Source organism: Gymnoscopelus microlampas (genome assembly GCF_963454915.1).
Source record: "Gymnoscopelus microlampas genome assembly, chromosome: 16".
Taxonomy (NCBI): domain Eukaryota; kingdom Metazoa; phylum Chordata; class Actinopteri; order Myctophiformes; family Myctophidae; genus Gymnoscopelus; species Gymnoscopelus microlampas.
The window spans coordinates 6,476,258-6,500,315 of record NC_139953.1 but is presented as its reverse complement, the minus strand read 5'-3'; the positions used below and the strand labels follow the sequence as shown (position 1 = coordinate 6,500,315).

Below are 24,058 nucleotides of genomic sequence, written 5' to 3'. Positions count from 1 at the left end.
TGCTTCTGGGGTTCCCTGGAACAAAATATTTTGATGGGGGTCCGCGGCCAAATACATTTAATTTTGGGGGTCCTTGACATGAAAAAGTTTGAGCACCACTGATATAGAAACATACGTTTTTCAGAATACTGTTGAGATTTAGGAGACATGTAGAATCGGCTTCAGGTCTCAATGGGTTTTAAAAGGTGAACGGAACATAACGGTTGCTTTGTTCCTCCATGCTGCCTACAGTCAGGCTGAAGCTCTGCGAGCGAAGACGCAACACAATGACATAACGCTATAGTTCTACTAACTCACAGCCTTGTTCACTGGCTGTGTCATCATCTAGCCCTGATCATGTAGAATATAATCCATCCTATAATCCATACCGGTCCACACTAATGTAATGTACACAGCCACGCCAAATCAAAGCTCAATCCTTATGCACAGAGAGAGAGAGATTGGCTTTGGTATCGATGTTGCCAGATCTTGCGAGAGAAATAAGCAGCATAGGTTCAAGAAAACAAGCCCAAAAGAAGAGACTATACAGGCCACATGAGCGCTTTAAACCTATATCCATCGGATATTTGAAAATAGCCGATCTACAAGCTCACAGCGTGACGCGCTGTCAGGCTACATTGGAGCCTAGGCGCCCGGTGAAAACTTCTTTTTTTTCTTTTTTTTTTAAACAGCAGATCTACAAGCTCAAAGCGTGTCGCATCACAGCTTATCGTGAGCTTTTTAGAGTTTAGATGGGTTATTTTCCCATTTTTTGGCGGCACATTTTCTAAGAATTCCGAAAATAAGAGTGCGAAGTGTTTAAGATGAAGGGGGGAAAAAAACATCAAGTGAGTGTTACTCGCCAGGTAGTGCGGTGGTGGCGGTGGTGGTGGGTTCCGTCTCTTGCGTCTCGTTGCCAATTGGATCCACCTGGCCACTAGCGGTCGTCATCAGCACCCTCACATCCTCATCCTCCATTCCGCTCTCTCCCCGCCTATCCACACCTTCACCGCGGTCTTCATCACGGGCAGGAGCAGCAGCAGCCACGGCCCCACGGGAGACACTGTCACACTTGGCCAGCTAGTGAAGAGAGGGGAGATTTCATGGACTTATTATTACTACTGTTCAGTGGTGGAAAAAGTACTCGCATGTTTTTACTTAAAGGCATTGTAGGGAGTTCAGACATAATCAAAGAAAAAAGCTGTTGTCAAACACCGCCCCTCCAGCAGTTCTTTTCCCCGACCACCAGGGGGTGACGCAGGGCGGACTTTTTAAATGAGTCATGCCCAAAATAGGTTGCCTTATGCGGATACAATTCGCGGAAATGCCCGACCCTACGGTTCTCTGAATTTATATTTTTAAATAGGCTCTTTCATGATAAATTGACCACATATATGAAGCTAAACAACTAAATTCTATCCAAACGATTTTTTAAAAGTAAATTATGTGCCTCAAAAAAGAAGTTTGAGAGCGTTTTAAAACCGAAAGTAAAAAGTTGATACGGGCACGGACGCGCACGGACACGCACATGCGTGCGTTAATTTACGACCCGGACATAAACAACATGAACATAAACAGAAGGGAAAATACGGATTTCAGACAGAGGACTGTGTTTCAATGAAGGAAAACACCCCAGCATCATTATATAGTGGCTGATAGAGGGGAGAAAATGCAAAAAATATATATATACATATTTTTTAAATTTAGGCTTAATGTTCCCTACAATGCCTTTAAGTAAAAGTATCAATACTGCAATATAGAAATGGTCTGTTGCAAGTGAAAGTCCGGAGTTCAAAATGCACTTGAGTAAAAGTACAAAAGTATTGGCATCAAAACGTACTTAAAGTGCAAAAAGTAAAAGTACTCATTGTGCAGAATGTCCTATTTCACAAGTTCGAAATGTCTTAAAATCTTTTGAAAAAAGCAGATCTACAAGCTCACAATGCGATGCATTGTGAGCTTGTAGATCGGCTATTTTCAAATAGCCGAAATGTACATAGGGCTGAAGTGGTTACTGTCCGTTTTGCGATAATAATCTAAATCTTTCAAATAATTGCAGTGGAGTAAAAGTACAACATTTGCCTCTGGGATGTAGTAGAGTAGAAGTAAAAGTATTGAAAATGGGAAATACTCCAGTAAAGTAAAAAAAAAAATCCTCAAAAGTGTACTTAGGTACATTACTTGAGTAATGTACTTAAGTTACTTTACAACACTGCTTATTGTAGATGGAAGTGTTGACCGCTACGACCCTCACCTGGTCCTCGTCCATCACCCTGGCCTCTGTGGCGACATCTTCATCGGCGTCTTCGTCGGTCACAGCGGCCATGTCAGAGGTGACACTGGCAGGCTGCATCATGTCACACTCCGTCAGCTAATGAAACACAACGTTCATCAGTAAACCACAAAAAACATACTTTTTGTTTTCTCCAACCAGCATTGGTGGAAAAAGGACTCAAATGTTACTGAAAAAGTATCAATACTGTGTATGTAGGTATATAGGTATGTATGCAGTGGTGTCATGGAGGCCACACGGAGTAGGACGGCGTGTGGCCAGTCATTTTTTCACGCTCAAGGTACGGCACGGTACAGTGCACTGGCACGCGCGCGCACCCACGTGCCCCCATCGTAGATTCACGAGCCAAGTACCCAAATGGCTACTTTGCATAACCGGTTTACAAGTGAGTGTGAAAATGTTTCCTCAGATTCCTCACACCAATTATTTGTTTACCAACATTGAGACTGGACGCACAGGTGATTGCTTCATGTAATCAATTCTCAACCTGTTGTTTTGGGGTGCGCTGGTTTCAGCACACCCCAACCCCCTCTTCTGTGTTGGCTAGTGAGGCGCGTCCTACCTGATAGAATGGGTTTCATTGCGCTGGTTGCACGCATACTGGTTCTTATCAGTGTGACGTTGTCTGTTAATGGGTCAATAGAGCGTGCCAAAAATCCTGACGGGGGCGTCAACAAGTGTCTTTTGGTAGCTGCGGACATCTTTGAGGGGTAAAAACCAGGTTGACTTAAAGGAGACACACCATGAATTAAAAAAAAATATTTGATATTTAATATCATATGGTGTATGTCCCTCAAACCATTTTCAAAAGGTTTGAGCCTAAATCAACACTCAGATATACTCATCCCAAGTCAATTCTCTCAGGCTTAAAAAGCACTTTCAGCTGCAATACCAAAACGTCCTGTTGGGCAGAGGGGTGCTACTGAGTAATTCTGTCTGTCAAAATACATGGGCAGAATGGTTCGTGATGTAAGCAAACTTGCCATTCTGAGATGGCCTGTTCAGACACGCCCATTCTGAAAATCTCTGAAATGAGAATGAATGACTGAATGTAAAAAAAAAAAAGACACTGGGGAGCCCAAAAAATACAAAAAAAAAAAAAAAAAAAGTGAAATTCATGGTGTGTCTCCTTTAACATTGCCCAATGCCACGCCCAATGCCACGCCCAATGCCCCCCCCCCCCCCCCCCCCCCCCCCGTGGTGGCGACACGTTGACACGCTCTATAGGCTACACGCAAAGCCGCTACACAGCATCTTGGCTTCAGTAGGGCTGCTGCCAGAATCCTATCTGCATGCAGCAATGCCTCAGCCACCGTCAAAGAAGAGAAAGATACTCGTTCAAAGCAAACTTTTAGTTTCAACTCTATAATTCAAGGCAACCTTGAATTTGTATTAGTTTAAAAAGACTAAAACTAAGCTAAAAAAACATTTCCTATACAAACAGGTTTCCTAATTCAAGGTAAAATAGACCCCTTAACAGACGACGTCACACTGATAAGAACCAGTATGCATGCAACAGGTATGCGCGCAATGAAACCCATTCTATCAGGTCTCGCTAGGACGCACCTCACTAGCCAACACACAAGAGGGGGTTGGGGTGCGCTGGTACAACAGGTTGAGAATTGATTACGTGAAACAATAACCTGTGCATCCAGTCTCAATGTTTGTAAACAAATAATTGGTCTATTAAATGTGCGTGGTGTGCGTGTGCCATGTGCGCGTGCACGTGACGTCATTAAAATACCGTCCTGCCCTTATAGCAAAATAGGGGTCCTGAGTTTGAGAGCATCCAAGTTTGAGAATCTATAGAGCGTGCCAACGTGTGCCAACGTGTATTCACCACGGGGGGCGTGGCATTGGCGTGGCATTGGGCAATGTTAAGTCAACCTGGTTTTTACCCCTCAAAGATACCGCTACCTAAAGACACTTGTTGACGCCCCCTTCAGGATTTTTGGCACGCTCTATATGCTATTGTAGCTGTGCACTGATACTCAATACTTTGCATGTGTATGCACTGTATGGAACTCAGCCATTCAGATTAAAGTGCTGACATTACATTAATGCAATATTACCTATGACTTTATTTGTTTACAAGGGGCTTGCACAATAAAAAGGCAAGGTTGTGACATCAAAATAATAAGCAGAGTAACAATATAAGGCTTATAAGTACACTAATAAAATACAAATAATAATAAGAAATAAGCACAATAAATAAAGCATACCTTGACTGTAATCCTGTTTGTGGATATCTTCAGTGGACTGATGAGGTTAAGGTAACAGTAAGTGAAGCACACTTCTTTAGACAGCAGCAGTCTGGGGGTTAATGTCTGCTCACACAGAACAACACTGGGTCTTCTCAACCACGTGGACGTCACCCGCAGAACTCGACCCAACAGCATGTCACACCGACAAGTGTGTCCTACAAGAAAATGTGTCAAGCACAAACAACACAATATGCATTTTTTTAGTTCAAACATTTTAGCTTTTCACACATTTTCAAAATGTTTCAAAAATAGCAGATCTACAAGCTCATAGTGCGGCACTTTGAGCTTGTATATCTGCTATTTTTGAATAGCCAAAGTGGCTCAAATAAAAAAAATGACACTGATGCGTTCCAGGTCTTAAATTTTGTTTTAGCAGTGGTGGAAAGTAACTAAGTACTCAAGTACAATTTTGAGGTTTTAATGAACTTTGCTGGAGTATTTTCAATACTTTTACTTCTATTCTATTTGAAAACCGTAGTTACTAGTTGTACTGTTGTATATTTGGATTATTATTACAAAACATACAGTAACGTACCACTCCAGCCCTATATACTTTGGCTTATTGAAAATAGCAGATCTACAAGCTCACAAAGCGTGCTGTTGTGAGCTTGTAGATCTGCTATTTTCGAAAGATGTTTATACATTTTAAAACTTGAAATTGGATATTCTGCATAACTAGTGCTTTTACTTTGGGTAATTAAAGTACATTTGACATTTTTATGTCAATACTTTTATACTTTTACTAAAATACATTTTGAATACCAAACTTTGACGTACAACAGATTATTTTTACATTGTGGTATGGATACTTTTATTTCAGTAAAACATTTGAGTACTTCTTCCACCACTGCATTTTAGCTTAGCAACACAAGCTAGCTGCAGCTATAGTGACCTACTTTGACTGTTAAACTAGTTGCTGTCTCCATTGATCAGAGCTCATCAATGCAAAGTGTTCCCTTATAGTTATTGACAAGCACAACACAATGATGTCAAGGAAATGCTTCTCAAAGTGGGGTCCGGGGACCTCCATATGGGTCGTTGATAGCTGTAGTATACAACTCTCGTAGACGTATTTATGATTCTGACGTTTTCAATCTACGAGAGTTGTAGGGTTTTAGGGTATGCCCCGTAGACTCCAAACATGTACAAATTGAAAATAAAGGTGCTTACCCCCACACCCCAAATGTTAACTCTCGCTACGGGGTAGTAGTTTAATGTAATAATTCATATCTTTCAATAAAGAAGTGTTTTAATGCCGTATGTGGCCGAACGCTATTTTTTCACCCTCGTTTACTTCCTTTTTACATTGAGTGTAATTCCGGGTTTCACCAGATGGGCGCGTCACTCCCGCCCATTGGGAACTTCCGATAGAATCGGCCACAGACGGGCCACAGACGGCATTAAAACACTTATTTATTGAAAGATATGGATTATTACATTAAACTACTACCCCGTAGTGAGAGTTAACATTTGGGGCGTGGGGGTAAGAACCTTTATTTTCAATTTGTACATGTTTGGAGTGTCTGGGGGGTGAACCCTACAACTCTGGTAGATTGAAAACGTCAGAATCATAAATACGTCTACGAGAGTTGTATTCTACAGCTAGGTCGTTGAGGGAGTTACAGAGGGGTCCCCATGGCTTGAATGAATGAGTTGCAACACTTTTTAAGCCATTTAGTATGGTGGCTGTGCGAAAATAGCAGACGTGAAAGTATGTGAGCTTGTGACTGCTTTTGAAAAACACTGATACAATGTTGACAAATCTTCTTTATGAGGGTCATTTTAGCACTGGTGGTCCAGAGCGTTAGAAGGAGTTCTCCTTTAACGCTATGGTACTTCTCAGCCGTTGCCCGCACACCCCCTGTAGTACAGCCTCTCGTCTTTCGTCAAAACGAAAAAATACGCTTTAGCTATTCACCAAAACCAAAACGGTTTTAAGATGTTGAAAGCCTACTTTCCGTGGTGGGAACACTCGGAGTCCCCCACCTCACGTCTAAAATACACTTTTTGATCAAAATGTAAAATAATCCACCGGTTGGCAACACTTCACTGCGCCCCCTACAGATCATGTCATGAGAAGAATTCCATTGGTCAGATCTGTAGGGAGCGCAGTGGAGCAACTAAGACATTTTTCCATGCGGTGGAATATTTTCTTATCTGGCCAAAAAGGTGTATTTTAGACGTGAGGTGTGGGGCTCCGAGTGTTCCCACCAAGGAGAGTAGGCTTTCAACATATTAAAACCGTCTTTGTTTTGGTGAATAACGAAAGTGATTTTTTTTTCTTTTTTACTCCAGTCGAGGCTGCGCTACAAAGGGTTGCGGGAAACGGCTTGAAAGTAACATAGCGTTGAAGGATAACTCCTCCTAAGGCTATGGACGGTGGACCAGAGCTATTATGCTATAGTAGTAGCTGTCACTGATATACTCACTACTTTGCACGTGCATATGTGGGGAATAACATGGGAATATGCACTAATGGAGGATGATTTGATGAAGAATTAAGAAACCCACCTGCTGTGTGTGGGGGTCAGTTGAAGTCCACTTCCAGCTGGATCAACAGTGTTAATCTATCATAATCTGTCTAAAACATGCGAGGTTTCAAAGGGAGAAACACATGATCGAGGTCTAATCGTTGGAGCAGAAAAAGTCTGTCAGTGTGGACACGATCGACGTCTTTTGAAGCGGCGATCCATTAGGAATAGACGTCGGGTTGCGTTGGTGACAGAGATGTCATGTGTTCACTGTTATCAGTCATTCATTCAGTCACTTTACTGACAATCCCGGCAGACCGTTGGTCTGTGTGACCGTTTGTAAACAACCACTAACTACAACACAGGGAGACGTAGTGACAGGGTTCTGTCGGTAGATGGCAGCAGCACTGTTCCATTGTTTCAACTTCAATTTGTATTTTCACATGACAGGTTTAACAGGTGTTTTAACCTATACCTCTATGGTTTTAACTCTATGTTATTATAACCAGTGGTGTAAAGTAACTAAATGCATTTACTCAAGTACTGTACTTAAGTACAATAGGCTCTATTCAGCAGCCATATTATGAAGACATTCACAGGTGTTACCAATGATACTAATGAAGGTTCTGTTCCATTCTGGTCAAACTGAGTCAGGGTGCTGATGTTGTGCATGTTGGCTCACTGGAAACACTCTGCTACACCAGTGGGTCTAAAATTGGGGTCCAGGGACCCTCATGGGCTTCCAAATGGCCCCTTACGGGTGTGTAACTCTGAGAGTGTAAAAATGGAACCAATTTGGTTCCATTTGTACACTCTCAGAGTTATGGGGTCGTGGAAACCACTGTGCTACATTAAATGGAACAGAGCCTTCATTAGTATCATTGGTAACACCTGTGAAGGAAGTGATAATATTGCTGCTGTGCATAGAGCCTATTTTGAGGTACTTCAATTGTCTATACTTTTACTTCTACTCCATTACATCTCAGAGGCAAATATTGTACTTTTACTCCACTACAATTATTTGAAAACTTTAGTTACTAGTTTCGTTGCAGATATACATTATTACATTATAAAACATACATTAACCACTTAAGCCCTATTTTATACCTCGGCTATTTTAAAATTGCCGATCTACAAGCTCACAACACGTCGCATCGTTGTAGATCTGCTATTTTCAAACATTTTTTTACTTTAAGTACATTTTGATACCAATACTTTTACTCAAGTCAATTTTGAATTCCAAACTTTTACTTGTAACAGTGAACTTCTACATTACAGCATTGATACTTTTACCTAAGTAAAACATTTGAGTACTTTTTCCACCACTGTGTATAACACTGGATGATTTCTTTATTTTATTTTGTTGTACCAGCTCCCATCATTTGTAGTTTTCAGGAAAGGGAAGAAGAACAGAAATAGAAGGAAAGAACCAAAAAACAATTCAGATATTAAAATAGTATAGGAGTGCAGTGAAATGTATGTTCCAAATAATTGTACATATAGAAGCAGATTTATTCATAGAAGCAGATTTATTTACATAAAGCTGTGCATGTATAGCATTAACAAACTTAAGTCCCCAGAGGCCTAATAGCCTCCCAGCTTTTTCCCCTATTTGCCAAGTCTTTTCACAAAATATAGCCTATCTACAAGCTCACAATGCACCATGTTGTGAGCTTGTAGATCTGCCGTTTTTGGCGAATGTTTACCCAAGAATAGCAACGCTGTGGTTGAAGTGGTTAATTTCAATTACACTTTGAGGAGAGATGTGGGTATCTTATTAGATTACATGATTTATTGTCAGTGTTTATTCACATAAAGTGCATTTACAGCATTAATCAAGATATTATCATGTGTGTTTATTCACATAAATGTGCATTTACAGCATTAATCAATAGTTGATCATGTCCAACGTAGTGTGGTACTTCCAATAATTCTCCACGAAACATGGACAAATGAACCTCTTACATGTTGTTTTCATATGTATTGCCCTTGTTTTATCGGAGTCCTGGTTAAATGTACTGTACGTTCATGAGAAAGTAATACAATGAAATTCTCAAAGAGCATTTCATGTCAAATAGAAGCTTTAACCACTTGAACCCTATACTTAGTTGACTGTATTTTTAATAGGCTTACACTAAATATCTTTACCAAGGGGGGTGCTCTCCATTCCGACATCTCGCCACTCCGACTAGTGGCTTCCGCGTGCGGTTAGGGTTAGGGTTAGGGTTAGGTATAGGGTTCGTAACGTTAACGTCGGAAAGGCGACATGTCGGAAAGGCGAAATGCACCCCTTTACCAAAAATAGACTATTTTCGTCAAATGTTCCCCCACAGAATGGGGATACGGTTCAAGTGGTTATTTATGGCCTAATCCACTGGGGAAACGTTAAAATACAACACCAGCCGCCACCATTAAAGTAACAATAAATTAACAGCATCTGATAGCACTGCCTGTAAATTAGCTCTTAACAAGATGTGAACAAAATTACATTTACATCTATACACAATTACACAGGTGTTTCTAATTAGAAAAGGCAGGTCTAGCCCCACTCCAACCTACAAATGCTGATCACACAGTAAAATCCTTCAATCACTTGTAGTTACTGTGGTTAACTACTCAAACCCTATCCACCTGTTTCCTAGGCTTTTCACTGTGTTCCACTTCCTGTCTTTTGATCCAATGAAATCCAATGAAACCGGTCAGATGACTAATGATATCCAATGAAATCCGACAGGAAGTGGAAAACACACAGCCAAGAAACAGGTGGATATATTCCGTTGATCCCCCAGGCCTCCTACACCATATCGGTTTGCCCGAAAATAGCCAATGTACAAGCTCACAACGCAACGAGTTGGGAGCTTGCACTGTAGATCGGCTATTTTGGCAAAAACTTACTTTTTTTAATGAATAAAAGCTAATTTTGTCCAATCTGTATGGTAGAGTATGTTAATACAATATAACTTATACAATTGGGGTGCTTGTATTTAGTCTACCTATTGAGACATTTATATCATGTCAAAGGTCATGTCTCACCTAGACGCAGGATCTGATACGAATTTTGACTTTATCCACCGAAAAAATGTATTAGACTCTCTGACACTGGCAGCGGCAGGGCTCACACTGATACTACCACCGTTCACAGGGACACTGGCAGCGGCAGGGCCAACACTGCTACTACCACCGTTCACACGGATACTGGCAGCGGTAGGGCTCACACTGCTGTGCTTCAGCAACGCGCTGTGCAGCTGTGCCACTGCCCGCTCGTTAAGTGGGCACGTCAGCAGGCCGGGCACCGTCTCGTGGTAGAGCACGTTGACGAAGTCCTCAACGTTCCAGCTGTGGTCACTGCCCAGAGACCTGGTGATGTGTGGGTAGTCGCCGTTATGTGTGTGATGCATCACTACCAGGATGACAGGTCTTCCTCCTGGAGACAAGAGAGAGTAGAGGGGAGCAAGGTTTGATGAAAAGTATTTTAGTCATCTGATATGTTTTAGATTTTAGTCTAGTTGTATTTTAGTCAACAAAATGTACAGGTGATTTAATCGGCTAAAATGTATTTTGGTGGGCCGTGATGCCGTCGTAATGTGTGATTTCTACTTAGCTGTGCCGAAAATAGCAGATCTACAAGCTTACGTCTGCGTTGCTTTGTGAGCTTGTAGAAGGGCTATTTTCAGAGCATCATACCCATGCGCAGCAAAGCATAAAATGCCTTGTCTTAGTTCAACTGGATCTCTTGTCCACTAATATCTTTGCCAAAAATGGGCCATTTTTTGGCAAATGTTCCCCTCAGAATGGGAATACGGTTAAAATGGTTAATAGGCTCTAAGCACAGCAGCCATAATGGAAATAAATTGGGCCTCTTCCTTACTTCCTCATAGGTGTTTAATTTTAAATTAATTTGGCTGTGTTGGAGGAGAATGCAGGAGTCAAACGCAGGAAATGAAGATTTGCACATCAAAAGATGCACATCAACAAATGGTAAGTGAAGTGCAATAATTCCATAACTAATTGATTAAAAGACTAAACTGAAAACAAAGCCTTCTATTACCTGGGACGTCTTTCATAGCCGCCTCTATGTCTGTCATGTGGCGCGATGAAACCGGACAGAAGACGACGATGACCTTCCCACTGGTGGTCTCCTCTAGGTGAAGCCCACCCATCTGCCTCACGCGTTGCAACAGAGTGCGGTGACCGTCGAAGGTTTGACCTCTGACCATTGTTTGGATCCTCACTGTGTGTTGAGCTGCAACATTTAATGTAAATGGAAAACTGTTTAGGAAACATTTGGAGATACTACTACTGTACATTTTGTTGCTCCATGTTTTAACTTTTTGTATTTTTTCGTAAATGAATGCCCTACTTGATCATACTACAGCGTCACACAAAAGCATCAAAAGTAGCAGAACTACGAGCTTGTAGATCTGCTACTTTTGCTATTTTTGAATTTGAATCCTGAAAAGTAACAGTTTTGGACGTATGAGGTTTCCACCAGACGATCTACATCTGTTTCAAGTTTTCCAGTACACTGGGTAAAAATCATACATACAGATGTATTTATTTTTTATTGTAAATTTCACGTTGTGTGAAATTGACCTTACCTTGACCATGGTCCTCAGTTCGGCCGTAGACCTGACACTCGACCGGAGCACACCTTGGCTCAGAACCAGAAATTCCTGCGAAAAGACCACCACCTTTGGTTTTACCAGTGCTACTACCACCATACACACTGATAGCGGCAGGGCTCACACTGCTACTACCACTGTTCACAAGGACACTGGCAGCGGCAGGGCCAACACTGCTGTGCTTCAGCAACGCGCTGTGCAGCTGTGCAACTGCCCGCTCGTTAAGTGGGCACGTCAGCAGGCCGGGTGTCTCGTGGTAGAGCACGTTGACGAAGTCCTCAACGTTCCAGCTGTGGTCACTGCCCAGAGACCTGGTGATGTGTGGGTAGTCGCCGTTATGCGTGTGATGCATCACTACCAGGATGACAGGTGCTCCTCCTGAAGACAAGAGAGAGGAGTATAGGGGAGCAAAGTTTGATGAAAATGTACAGGTGATTTAATCGACTAAAATGTGTTTTGGTGGGCCGTGATGCCGTCGTAATGTGTGATGTCTACTTAGCTGTGCGCCGAAAATAGCAGATCTACAAGCTTACGTCTGCGTTGCGTTGTGAGCTTGTAGGTGGGCTATTTTCAGAGCATCATACCCATGCGCAGCAAAGCATAAAATGCCTTGTCTTAGTTCTACTGGATCTCTTGTCCACTAATATCTTTGCCAAAAATGGGCTGTTTTTTGGCAAAGGTTCTCCCCAGAATGGGAATACGGTTAAAATGGTTAATAGGCTCTAAGCACAGCAGCCATAATGGAAAGAAATTGGGCCTCTTCCTTACCTCCTCATAGGTGTTTAATTAAGGTTTCGAGGCCAATAGGCCCGAAGCCTTATTACATCTGTAAGAGTTCATGATCTTCCGCCGGTTTTGCCAGTTCTGGCCTAACCGCGTGGTCACTTTTTATGAAATTCGGCAATATGGTAGAGGGCTATGCCAAACGGCGAAAACCCGAAACTCACAAACATTGGCCAAAGGGTGGCGCTGTAGCACTCAATTGAAATATGCCAACTTTGAACAGGTACAACTCATGCCCTGTTCGACCCACAGCCATGAAACTTCGATGCACACATGCGTCTCCTCATGCCTAACAACTTTCACACTCTGACTTTTGACCTCTGACCTTTAGATCTCCCACCATTTCGAATTCTATGAAAAGCAGTAAAAAGCAGTAAAAGTCCATAGCTTTCTGGGATCTTTGAGCAATCTGTACGAAACTGTCTACACATGAACTTTGGACCAATGCCGACAAACGTGAGCAAGCGGATTTTCCATAAGTGAAAACGTTAAGCTTTTATAAGCCAATGAAAATTGCAGCTTTTATGACAATTATTCATCTGCCCCTAACACATACATGCAGACTCACATTTGTTTGACACTTTGCAATATTGTAGAGGGTCCTTCCAAGTATCACTGAAACCAATCTTACTCCAATTGGTCAAAGGGGGGCGCTATAGCAATTTTTTGAAAATGCAAACTTTAAACAGGCAAAAGTCATGCCTCGTTTGGCCGACAGCCGTTAAACCTGCTTACACATGTGCCTTGACTCATGAGGAACACATGTATCACTTTGACCAGTAAGCTCTGCCCTTAGATTGTCTGCAATTTTGAGCAGTTTGAAAAACATTTAAATCCAGGATTTCTGAGCAATTTGCGTGAAACTGTGTCAAATACATGTTTGAGGCCCTTTTTCACAGGTTCAGGTGTGTTGGTTCAATAGCTTGATCGCTTAATCATCTGCCTTGAAACCATAGGGTAGCAGGTTCGAATCCCACCTCAGGTAGACTTCATTATAATTGCATTGCACACAACATGACTATATCAATGAATACATGTGCAATTGTTAAAGATGACGAGAAATGCATACTTGAAAGTAGTTATTTTCAATGTATGATGTACTTCATTCGCCCTTTTGTTTTGTTTTCTTGGATTCTCTCTTTTCACTGTCAAAGACTGTGTATTGGATAGCTCCACCAGTAGAGTGTGAGTCTCATGTGCCGAAGGTCCCTGGTTCGAATCCCACTTATTACAGTTCACATTTAAATTACATTGTACAAAACATGACCCTGTTAATTCAGACATGTGCAATGTTTAGACAATAACACGAAATGCTTTTGAGAGTAGTTGTTTTTTATGTACAGTATGACATACTTTCTTGTGAAAATAGCCGATCTACAATCTCACACCTTTTTAGATAGCAACGCGTTGTGAGCTTGTAGATCGACTATTTTCCACTAGTTTCCATTCCGAAATATATTGAGCAGTTTGAAAAACATTTAAAACAAGGATTTCTGAGCAATTTGCGTGAAAGTGAGTCGTGTGTGAACTCCCTTTTCACTAGTACAGGTCTGTTGGCCCAATGGCTTAATCATCTGCCTTGATACCGCAGAGTCGCCGGTTCAAATCCCACGTCATGCAGACTTCAACTCAATTGCATTGCACACAACATGATTGTATCAATGAATAAACATGCAATTGATAAATGAAATGCTTATTGAGAGTAGTTATTTTCAATGTAAGACGTACTTCATTCCCTCTTTTGTTTTGTTTTGTTGGATTCTCCTTTTTCACTGACTAAGGCTGTGCATTGAATAGCTTGATCAATACACTGTTAGTCTCATGTGCCAGAGGTCCATGGTTCAAACCCCACTCGTCACAGTTTACATTTAAATTGCATTGTACAAAACATGACCCTGTTAATTCAGACATGTGCAATTTTTAAACAATAACATGAAATGCTTTTGAGAGTAGTTGTTTTTTATGTATGACGTACTTTCTTGTGAAAATAGCTGATCTACAATCTCACAGCGGAAGAACCTATAGGACGGAAAAACCTATAGATATCAACAGACACCATCAGGGAGGCCATATCTTTAGCTCAATGAGAAGAGAGGCCTGTGAGAAGAGAGGCCTGTGAATCCATAGGTCGCTGGCTCGATCCCTGTCCCCAACAATGCGTTGAGGTGATCATCATTTGGAATTCCCCCTATTCCCATGGATTGGATCCACCCCTCTCACCTGCTCTCACTCATCACCAATCACACCTGCCACATGCACAGTACAATTTTTAGGTACTTTTACTTTACTACTCTACTCTACTACAATTACAGCAGATGACAGCTTTAGTTACTTGTTACTTTGCAGATGTAATTATTAATACAACACCTACAGTAACCACATACAGCCGATCTACAATGTGACGCGTTATGAGCTTGTATGTATATAATAAGCAACCCATGCTGTATGATAACTTACCACATATGAAATCCAATTCTGTCTATCCAATGGCTCAGTCTGTACTGTGGCCATAGCTGAGTGGTTAGTGAGCCCACCTAGGGAGCCAGAGGCCCTGGTTGCCCCAGGTACGATTCCAGGCCAGGCCAGCAAATGTGTCGATGAAATGAAATGTGTCCCTGAGCAAGACTCTTAACCCCTAATTGCTCACAGGCCCTCATTGGAAACAAGACCGCAAGGACTTTCATGAACGGACCTGGAATTATCCTTATCCTTTACACTGTCTACCCACAAGTCTATAGGTCCCTGGTTCAAACCCCAATTTAACCGGTCCAAATATAATTTACTGAACAAAAATCATGACTTTGTTAATTAATGCATGTTCACTTCTTCTCTCTCGCTCTCTCTCTTACTGCCTCTCTCTCTCTCTCTCTCTCTCTCTCTCTCTCTCTCTCTCTCTCTCTCTCTCTCTCTCTCTCTCTCTCTCTCTCTCTCTCTCTCTCTCTCTCTCTCTCTCTCTCTCTCTCTCTCTCTCTCTCTCTCTCTCTCTCTCTCTCTCTGTCACTGTCTGTCTGTCTGCCACTCTGTCACTGTCTGTCTGTCTGCCAGTCTGCCACTCTGTCACTGTCTGTCTGTCTGCCAGTCTGCCACTCTGTCAGAGTCTGTCTGTCTGCCAGTCTGCCACTCTGTCACAGTCTGCCAGTCTGCCACTCTGCCACTCTGTCAAAGTCTGCCAGTCTGCCACTCTGTCACAGTCTGCCAGTCTGCCACTCTCTCACTGTCTGTCTGTCTGCCAGTCTGCCAGTCTGCCACAGTCTGTCTGTCTGCCAGTCTGCCAGTCTGCCACAGTCTGTCACAGTCTGCCAGTCTGCCACTCTGTCACAGTCTGCCAGTCTGCCACTCTGTCACAGTCTGCCAGTCTGCCAGTCTGCCACTCTGTCACAGTCTGCCAGTCTGCCATTATTCTCGAAACCGCTCATTGCTGCTTGCAGCTATATTTTTTAAATTGATTTGGCTGTGTAGGAGGAGAATGCAGGAGTCACACACAGGAAATGAAGATTTGCACATCAAGAGATGCACATCAACAGATGGTAAGTGAAGTGCAATAATTCCATAATTGGATGGATTAAAAAACTAAACTGAAAACAAAGCCTGCTGTTACCTGGGACGTCTTTCATAGCTGCCTCAATGTCTGTCATGTGGCGCGATGAAACCGGACAGAAGACGACGATAACCTTCCCACTGGTGGTCTCCTCTAGGTGGAGCCCACCCATCTGCCTCACACGTTGCAACAGAGTGTGGTGACAGTCAAAGGTTTGACCTCTGACCATTGTTTGGATCCTCACTGTGTGTTGAGCTGCAACATTTAATGTAAATGGAAACTGTTTAGGAAACATTTGGAGGTACTACTACCGTACATTTTGTTGCTCCATGTTTTAGCATTTTGTATACATGAATGCCCTACTTGATCATACTACAGTGTCGCACAAAAGCATCAAAAGTAGCAGAACTGGGGGCACGGTGGCGCAGTTGGTAGCGCTGTCGCCTCAAAGCAAGAAGGTCCTGGGTTCGATTCCCGCCAGGGACGCTGTGGGCGCTGGGGGCGTGTCTTCTCCTCCGCGTCATCAGCGCCCATACCCTATGTGGGGTTGGCGAAAGGGCCTACTCTGTGTGGAGTTTGCATGTTCTCCCCGTGTCTCCCAGGGTAATTAATACCCTCACAAAAATATGTAGTAATCCTGGTCACTATACCGCCTCCCCCATGACAGCCGGGGCTCCTGATTGAGGGGAAAGGAACTGGTTGGAATAACGTGTTCCTTCCACGCGCTACGTCCTACCAGGGAAACTCCCCCCTGTCAGGTGACAAGAAGGTCAGTTGGCTCTCATGCACTGAAGGAAGCATGAGCTCGGCCCTGGCCTCCCTAGGCTGTGGGGGACTGGTGTAGGGCTGGTGTAGCGCCCAGGATCACTTAGGAAATTGGCACCGGGTGAAAGAAAATGGGTTACAAGAATCGCGGGATAAAAATTATTAAAAGAAAAAAAAAAGTAGCAGAACTACGAGCTTGTAGATCTGCTACTTTCGCTATTTTTGAATTTGAATCCTGAAAAGTAAGTAGGTTACTTTGGACATGCAGTATGAGGTTTCTACCCGACAATATACATCTGTTTGAAGGTTTCCAGTACACTGGGTAAAAATCATACAGATGTATTCATTTTTTATTGCAAATTTCACGTTGTGTGAAATTGACCTTACCTTGACCATGGTCATCAGTTCGGCCGTAGACCTGACGCTCGACCGGAGCACACCTTGGCTCAGAACCAAAAAATCCTGCAAAAAGACCACCACCTTTGGTTTTACCAGTGCTAGTACCACTGTACGCAGTGACAGCGGCAGGGCAAACACTGCTGTGCTTCAGCAACGTGCTGTGCAGCTGTGCCACTGCCCGCTCGTTAAGTGGGCACGTCAGCAGGCCGGGCACCGTCTCGTGGTAGAGCACGTTGACAAAGTCCTCGACGTTCCAGCTGTGGTCACTGCCCAGAGACCTGGTGATGTTTGGGTAGTCACCGTCGTGCGTGTGATGCATCACTACCAGGATGACAGGTGCTCCTCCTGAAGACAAGAGAGAGGAGTATAGGGGAGCAAAGTTTGATATAAAGATTGAGTTAAATTACATTTAGTTTTAGTCATATTTTAGTCCTCTGAAATGGTTTAGATTTGAGTCTAGTTGTATTTTAGTCAACTAGATCTACAGTTGACTAAAATTGATTTTGGCGGGCCGTGATGCCGTCGTAATGTGTGATTTCTACTGCCGAAAATAGCAGATCTACAAGCTTACAACGCGTCTGCGTCGCGTAGGGAGCCTGTAGATGGGTTACAGGAAATGAAGATTTGCACATCAAAAGATGCACATCAACAGATGGTAAGTGAAGTGCAATAATTCCATAATTGGATGGATTAAAAGACTAAACTGAAAACAAAGCCTGCTATTACCTGGGACGTCTTTCATAGCTGCCTCTATGTCTGTCATGTGGCGTGATGAAACCGGACAGAAGACGACGATGACCTTCCCACTGGTGGTCTCCTCTAGGTGAAGCCCACCCATCTGCCTCACACGTTGCAACAGAGTGCGGTGACAGTCGAAGGTTTGACCTCTGACCATTGTTTGGATCCTCACTGTGCATTGAGCTGCAACATTTAATGTAAATGGAAACTGTTTAGGAAACATATTTGGCGGTACTACTACCGTACATCTTGTTGCTGTCGGGCAGAAACCTCATATATGTTTAAAGCGAAAATGTTTTACTCAAATTTTTGCTTCCGGGGGTCCCTGGAACAAAATCTTTTGAGATGCGGCTCCACGGCCAAATACATTTATCGGTCCTAGGCGTAAAAATGTTTGAGAACCACTGATAAAGCAACATATTTTTTTGCAGAAAACTGTTAAGCGCATGGTGCATTGTGATTGATTGATGTACTTTATTTAGTAAGACATGAGAAAAACAGTACATGGAAGTACAGATTCACAATACAAGGTCTACTAAACTGGAAGGCTCATAAAGCACTAAGCTTGTTTAAAATGAGATCCCCACGCACACAAATCATGATGCTAAGAAACAAAGTTAATGGCATGCTGTTGTTAGCAGAAAAAAGCTACCTCGATGGCAAAATTGAGGAAAATCAAAACAAACCACGTGAGCTCTGGAAGCTATTCAACAACCTACTAGGCTGCAGCAAGAAATTGAAAACCAGGTTTACAAACATAAACCTCAAGGTGAATGACACTCTCATTTCATCCAAACGGGAAGTGAGTAAAATCCTCAACATATTCTTCACGACCGTGGCCTCAGAGTTAGTTGAAAAACTACCCCCTCACTCTGGGAGTCATGGTGGAGAGTATGTTGATTCATTTTACGATAAACAGGGTGTACGCAAAGATGATTTTAAACTCTCCCCTGTGTCAACAGATGAGGTGTTTAAAAAATTGAGTGCACTCCAACAACACAGAGCCACAGGTCCCGACAACATCCCCGCTAAATTTCTAAAAGACTCAGCCGCCTCCATTGCCCCAATCATTACCCACATAATAAACCTCTCCATCATACAGGGACGGGTCCCTAACGACTTCAAAAAAGCAAGAGTGACCCCTCTGTACAAAAAAGGAAACCAATTAGACCCTGGCAACTACCGCCCTATTTCTATTCTTAGCTCCATCTCGAAAGTCATGGAAAAAATAGTCTATGAACAGGTTGATAAGTACCTTGCCGAAAAAAATCTAATTTACGAATTCCAATCTGGTTTCAGAACAAACCACTCCACTGAAACATGCCTTCTCTATTTGAACGACTCTATCAAACAAGATGTCGACAAGGGCAAATATTGCGGCATGGTCATGCTGGACCTCCAGAAGGCTTTTGACACCGTTAATCACCCAATTATGATCAATAAGCTCAAAGCAATAGGCTTTGATGACACGTCGGTGAACTGGATGAGATCCTACCTGGAAGGGAGGGAGCAAGTGGTGGAAGTAAACGGCACCCAGTCCCCTCCCCTCCCAGTGACTTGTGGTGTTCCTCAAGGAAGCATACTAGGACCACTACTGTTCCTGATATATGTGAATGATATGTCTTCAGCTTGCGACTGCAAACTGTTCCTGTTCGCAGATGACTCGGCTCTGCTGGTCTCGGACAGGGACAGGCTGCAGGTTGAGAAAACTCTCAGCACTGAACTCAACAAGATCTGCATCTGGCTCTCCGACAACAAACTCTCATTACACCTGGGTAAAACTGAATCCATCCTCTTTGGGTCCAACCCTAACCTTAGAAAGGCTGAGAGTTTCACGATCAAAGTGGGTGAAAATGTTATCACAAGAAAGGAGGAAATTACCTACCTGGGTTCCATCTTGGAGGCAAACCTCTCAGGTGACAAAAACGCTGAAAAGACGATCAAAAAGGTCCACAAAATAACACGGAGGATGTGGAGACTTGTTCGTAAAGTCAGTAAGAATACTCTGAAGATTCTTGTAGGGGCCCTCATACAAGGTCATTATGATTATGCATGTACTTCATGGTATCACAACACCTCCAAGGCCCTAAAAACAAGGCTCCAAACATCCCAAAACAAACTTGTAAGGCTACTTCTTGGCCTCAATTACAAAACCCATCTAACCCCTGATCATTTTACTAGGCTTGGATGGCTTAGGGTTGAGGACAGAGTACAGCAACTTGCTATGGGCCTGGTCTTCAAGATACACCACAACATTGGGATCCCCCTGTATTTGTCAAAATACTTCCAAAATGTTAATCAAGTCCATGATCATAACACCAGAGGCAGCTCCACAAACCATGCTCAACCCAGATTTGGCACAACAAAGGGAATGAACTCTTTCTCATGCTATTCATCTAAAATGTGGAATGCCCTACCAAAAAGAGTAAAGGAGTGTAAAACCCTACTCACTTTCAAAAATGCCCTAAAGATACACCTTCAGGAGGCTGCAATTCAAAAATGGCCCCTGTCCAAGTCCTAACCTACCCCATGCCCTAACCTAACCTACCCCCCCCCTCTCTTTCTTTTTTGTACATATTTTTCACCCTTCATACCAGTAACCTGTAAACTGATTGTATGACATTCTGTATAGTAGTGTGTATATCTGTCTGTCTCTTATATGTCAACATGATTTGTGTGCATGGGGATCTCATCTTAAACAAGCCAAGTGCTTAATGAGCTATCCAGTTTAGTAGACCTTGTATTGCGAATTTGTACTTCCATGTACTGTTATGTACTGTCATGTACTGTTCTCATGTCTTACTAAATAAAGTACATCAATCAATCAATCAATCAATGATGACATATAAGAGACAGACAGATATACACCCTACTATACAGAACATCATGCAATCAGCTTACTAGCTGCTTACTAGCAGTGAGCTTGTAGATAGGCTATATTTGGTGAAGAGACTAATAGGGGAAAAAGTTGGGGACCTAATATTATAGGCCTCTGGGGGACTTAAGTTTGTTACATGCACAGCTTTATGTAAGTAAATAAATAACAATGGAGCGTCTTAATAAGTTATCCCCACTTCTCGTCAATATAAAATAAAAAGAATGGCATTGCTTTGATGAGCATTAGCTGCTTTCACTGGCCGACCTCTGTCACTATGGCTCTGGGACCATCTCAATCCGGCCCGCCAAGTCATAAAAAATAAAAGACCAACCCCCCCCCCCCCAAAAAAAAATCTACATTTTAGAAGGCTGCCATATGTTAATGGTTTTGAGACAAATTATGAATGACTCCAATGAATAGTAATTCATATTTGCTATTTGAGTACATACCTGCATTCCTCCATCCGTATGTACTCAAATGTTTTATGCTTATAATGTAACAGTGAAACAGTCTGCCGTGAGTCCATATATAATGAATGCAATGTGAACGCAATGTGTTTTATCAGTGACCTATGGAGTGGTGCATATCAGATAAGATGAGATACAGCATTGGCGTGGATTGTTTTATGTAATCTTTTCATTGTAATCTACTGCAGAGTACACCAGAGTGATACAAAAAGAAAGATCAACATTTTGTAACAGAACATTCTTGTTGTGAAAGCAAGGACCTTATTCTAAAGATAGTCTGGCATGTCTACCAAATTCATTGTAGTTTTAACATCATTCAGCACCATGTGTTTCAAGTTTCAATTCAATTATTGTACAGTGTGTGGCCCTTCACTCAATAGGCTCTATGCACAGCAGCCATATTAACACTTCCTTCACAGGTGTTACCAATGATACTAATGAAGGCTCTGTTCCATTAAGTGTAGCACAGTGGTTTCCACGACCCCCATAACTCTGAGAGTTACACACCCATAAGGGGCCATTTGGAAGCCCATGAGGGTCCCTGGACCCCAACTTTAGACCCACTGGTGTAGCAGAGTGTTTCCAGTGAGCCAACATGCACAATATCAGCACCCTGACCCTGTTTGACCAGAATGGAATAGAGCCTTCATTAGTATCATTGGTAACACCTGTGCATTTCTTCATAATATGGCTGCTGTGAATAGAGCCTATTTATCGAAGTCAGTATGGCCCTCTGGAAACAAATGCTGCCCACCCCTGCTATAAAACAACCATTTCCCTTGTGAAGAGGACCAGGAAAATGATTATGCTCAAAATGTCCATTTCTCAAATTCTGTCATCACTTTTAAACATTATATCACTTTTAAACATTATATTCATATACAGTAATGAATGCAAGGACATAATATTATCATTTTGCAACCCAGCTCTACAGACACACACACACACACACACACACACACACACACACACACACACACACACACACACACACACACACACACACACACACACACACACACACACACACACACACACACACACACACAGACAGACAGACAGACAGACAGACAGACACATACAGTAGTAGTTGATCAATCATTTCTCAGTATTACTTACTTCCCAGAGCAGCTGCTGCAGCTGCAGTGTTGTCTCTCAACAACACTGACATGTTTGTGACAGATTTCACTCAAATGGAGAGAGTGACAGGTCGGTAAACACTGTGTGTGTTTACTGTATTTATGTATGATCTCGTACCGATCGCCTTGCTGGGGAATAGAAACCGAAACTGAAGTCCAAACCAGTGTTGCCAGATTCTGCGAGAGAAACAAGCAACTATGAAAACAAGCCCATGAGATTGATTGATTGATTGAATTTGTTAGACAGAAATGCAAACAGCACGAGGTGCAGTCACACATTTGGGTTAAAAAGATAACACAAAAAAAGTCCTGGGGACCAGACTAGGCTACGACTGTATTTGAAAAAAGCAGATCTACAAGCTCTTTTTTGAAACATGGGGGTTTAGGGACAAATAAATATTCATCTTTGGGTAACCTAGATGAAAATGTTAAAGAACCACTGGTTTAAACAGCATTGGGAAACAAGCCCAAATAAGCAACTACACTTTAGAAATAACCCCAAAAAAAAACAGAAACCCGCAACTACAACTAATCTATCATAATCTGTCTAAAACGAGGTTTCAAAGGGAGAAACACATGATCGAGGTCCGATTGGAGCAGAAAAAGTCTGTCAGTGACTCAGTGTGGACACGATCAACGTCCAAGGTTGCAGCCGTTACTACTTGTCTTTTGAAGCGGCGATCCATTAGGAATAGACGTCAGGTTGCGTTGGTGACAGAGATGTCATGTGTTCACTGTGATCAGTCATTCATTCAGTCACTTTACTGACACTCAGGCAGACCGTTGGTCTGTGTGACCGTTTGTAAACAATCACTAACTACATCACAGGGAGCCGTAGTGACAGGGTTCTGCCGGTAGATGGCAGCAGCACTGTTCCACTGTTTCAACTTCAACTTGACATTTTTACATGACAGGTGTGTATTACAGTGGTGGAAAAGGTATTCAATTGTTTTACTCAAGTAAAAGTATCAATGCTGCAATGTAGAAATGCTCTGTTACAAGTAAAAGTCCGGAATTCAAAATGTATGAGTAAAAGTAGGCTACAAAAGTATTGGTATCAAAATGTACTTAAAGTACCAAAAAAAAGTACTAAAATGTTTGAAATAGCAGATCTACAAGCTCACAATGCACCGATGCGACGCGTTGTGAGCTTGTAGATCGGCTATTTAATAGCTATTTAATAGGCATAACATAGGGCTAAAGAGGTTAATGTATGTTTTATGCAAGGGATAATGCATGGGGAGGTAGTCATTATTGAAATTTAAATTTCAATAATGACTACCTCCCCATGCATTATCCCGCTTATTACACGGCTACTTAATAAATACATAAATACATTTACCCAAAAGTAACAACAAAACGAAGTATTTCCTTGCTTACGGCAATGAAAGTATTCCATAAGTATTGGGCTGGGCGGACAAGTTCGCCTCGCAAAAACAAATGACGAAATGGAAAAAAACTCGCCCCAGAACACACTCGCCCCCCATTCTATTTACTGCCGATTTGCCTGTAATACCGCCGGATTTGCCCCGGGGTGACTGTGTTTTGGGGCGAGCGTTTTGGTATTCCCCCGTTGTTGTGCCACGATAAACAAGGAAGTGTAGTGGATCAAATAGAATCACTTTTCGGTCATTGCATCGTCTATTTCTCACTTCAAATGTTTTCAAAAACATTCTTGAGAGCAACGTTTAGTTGTAAATGACATTGTTTGTTTGTTTACAT

General features: G+C 42.3%; 2 protein-coding genes across 2 annotated transcripts in view; both read right to left on the bottom strand.

Moving 5' to 3' along the window:
• Positions 1 to 834: 834 nt before the first annotated feature.
• LOC311062795 (uncharacterized protein) lies at positions 835 to 7,185 on the bottom strand (the record flags this gene model as incomplete). Its single annotated transcript, XM_084082013.1, has 4 exons — positions 7,048 to 7,185; positions 4,495 to 4,691; positions 2,234 to 2,350; positions 835 to 1,059 (listed from the first exon to the last, which is right to left on the bottom strand). The coding sequence occupies exons 2-4, from the start codon at positions 4,669 to 4,671 to the stop codon at positions 835 to 837; spliced, it is 519 nt and encodes a 172-aa protein (XP_083938139.1). The 5' UTR covers positions 4,672 to 4,691; positions 7,048 to 7,185.
• A 1,433-nt stretch (positions 7,186 to 8,618) lies between these two features.
• LOC311063614 (uncharacterized protein) overlaps positions 8,619 to 24,058 on the bottom strand; it is a 41,689-nt gene continuing 26,249 nt past the window's right edge. Inside the window, exons 21-25 of the mRNA XM_084083134.1 lie at positions 17,103 to 17,195; positions 16,011 to 16,205; positions 11,606 to 12,007; positions 11,056 to 11,250; positions 8,619 to 10,431 (exon numbers count right to left, since the gene is read on the bottom strand). Coding sequence (XP_083939260.1) covers positions 10,037 to 10,431; positions 11,056 to 11,250; positions 11,606 to 12,007; positions 16,011 to 16,205; positions 17,103 to 17,195 — 1,280 coding nt within the window. The 3' untranslated portion in view covers positions 8,619 to 10,036. The remainder of the gene's footprint in view (positions 10,432 to 11,055; positions 11,251 to 11,605; positions 12,008 to 16,010; positions 16,206 to 17,102; positions 17,196 to 24,058) is intronic.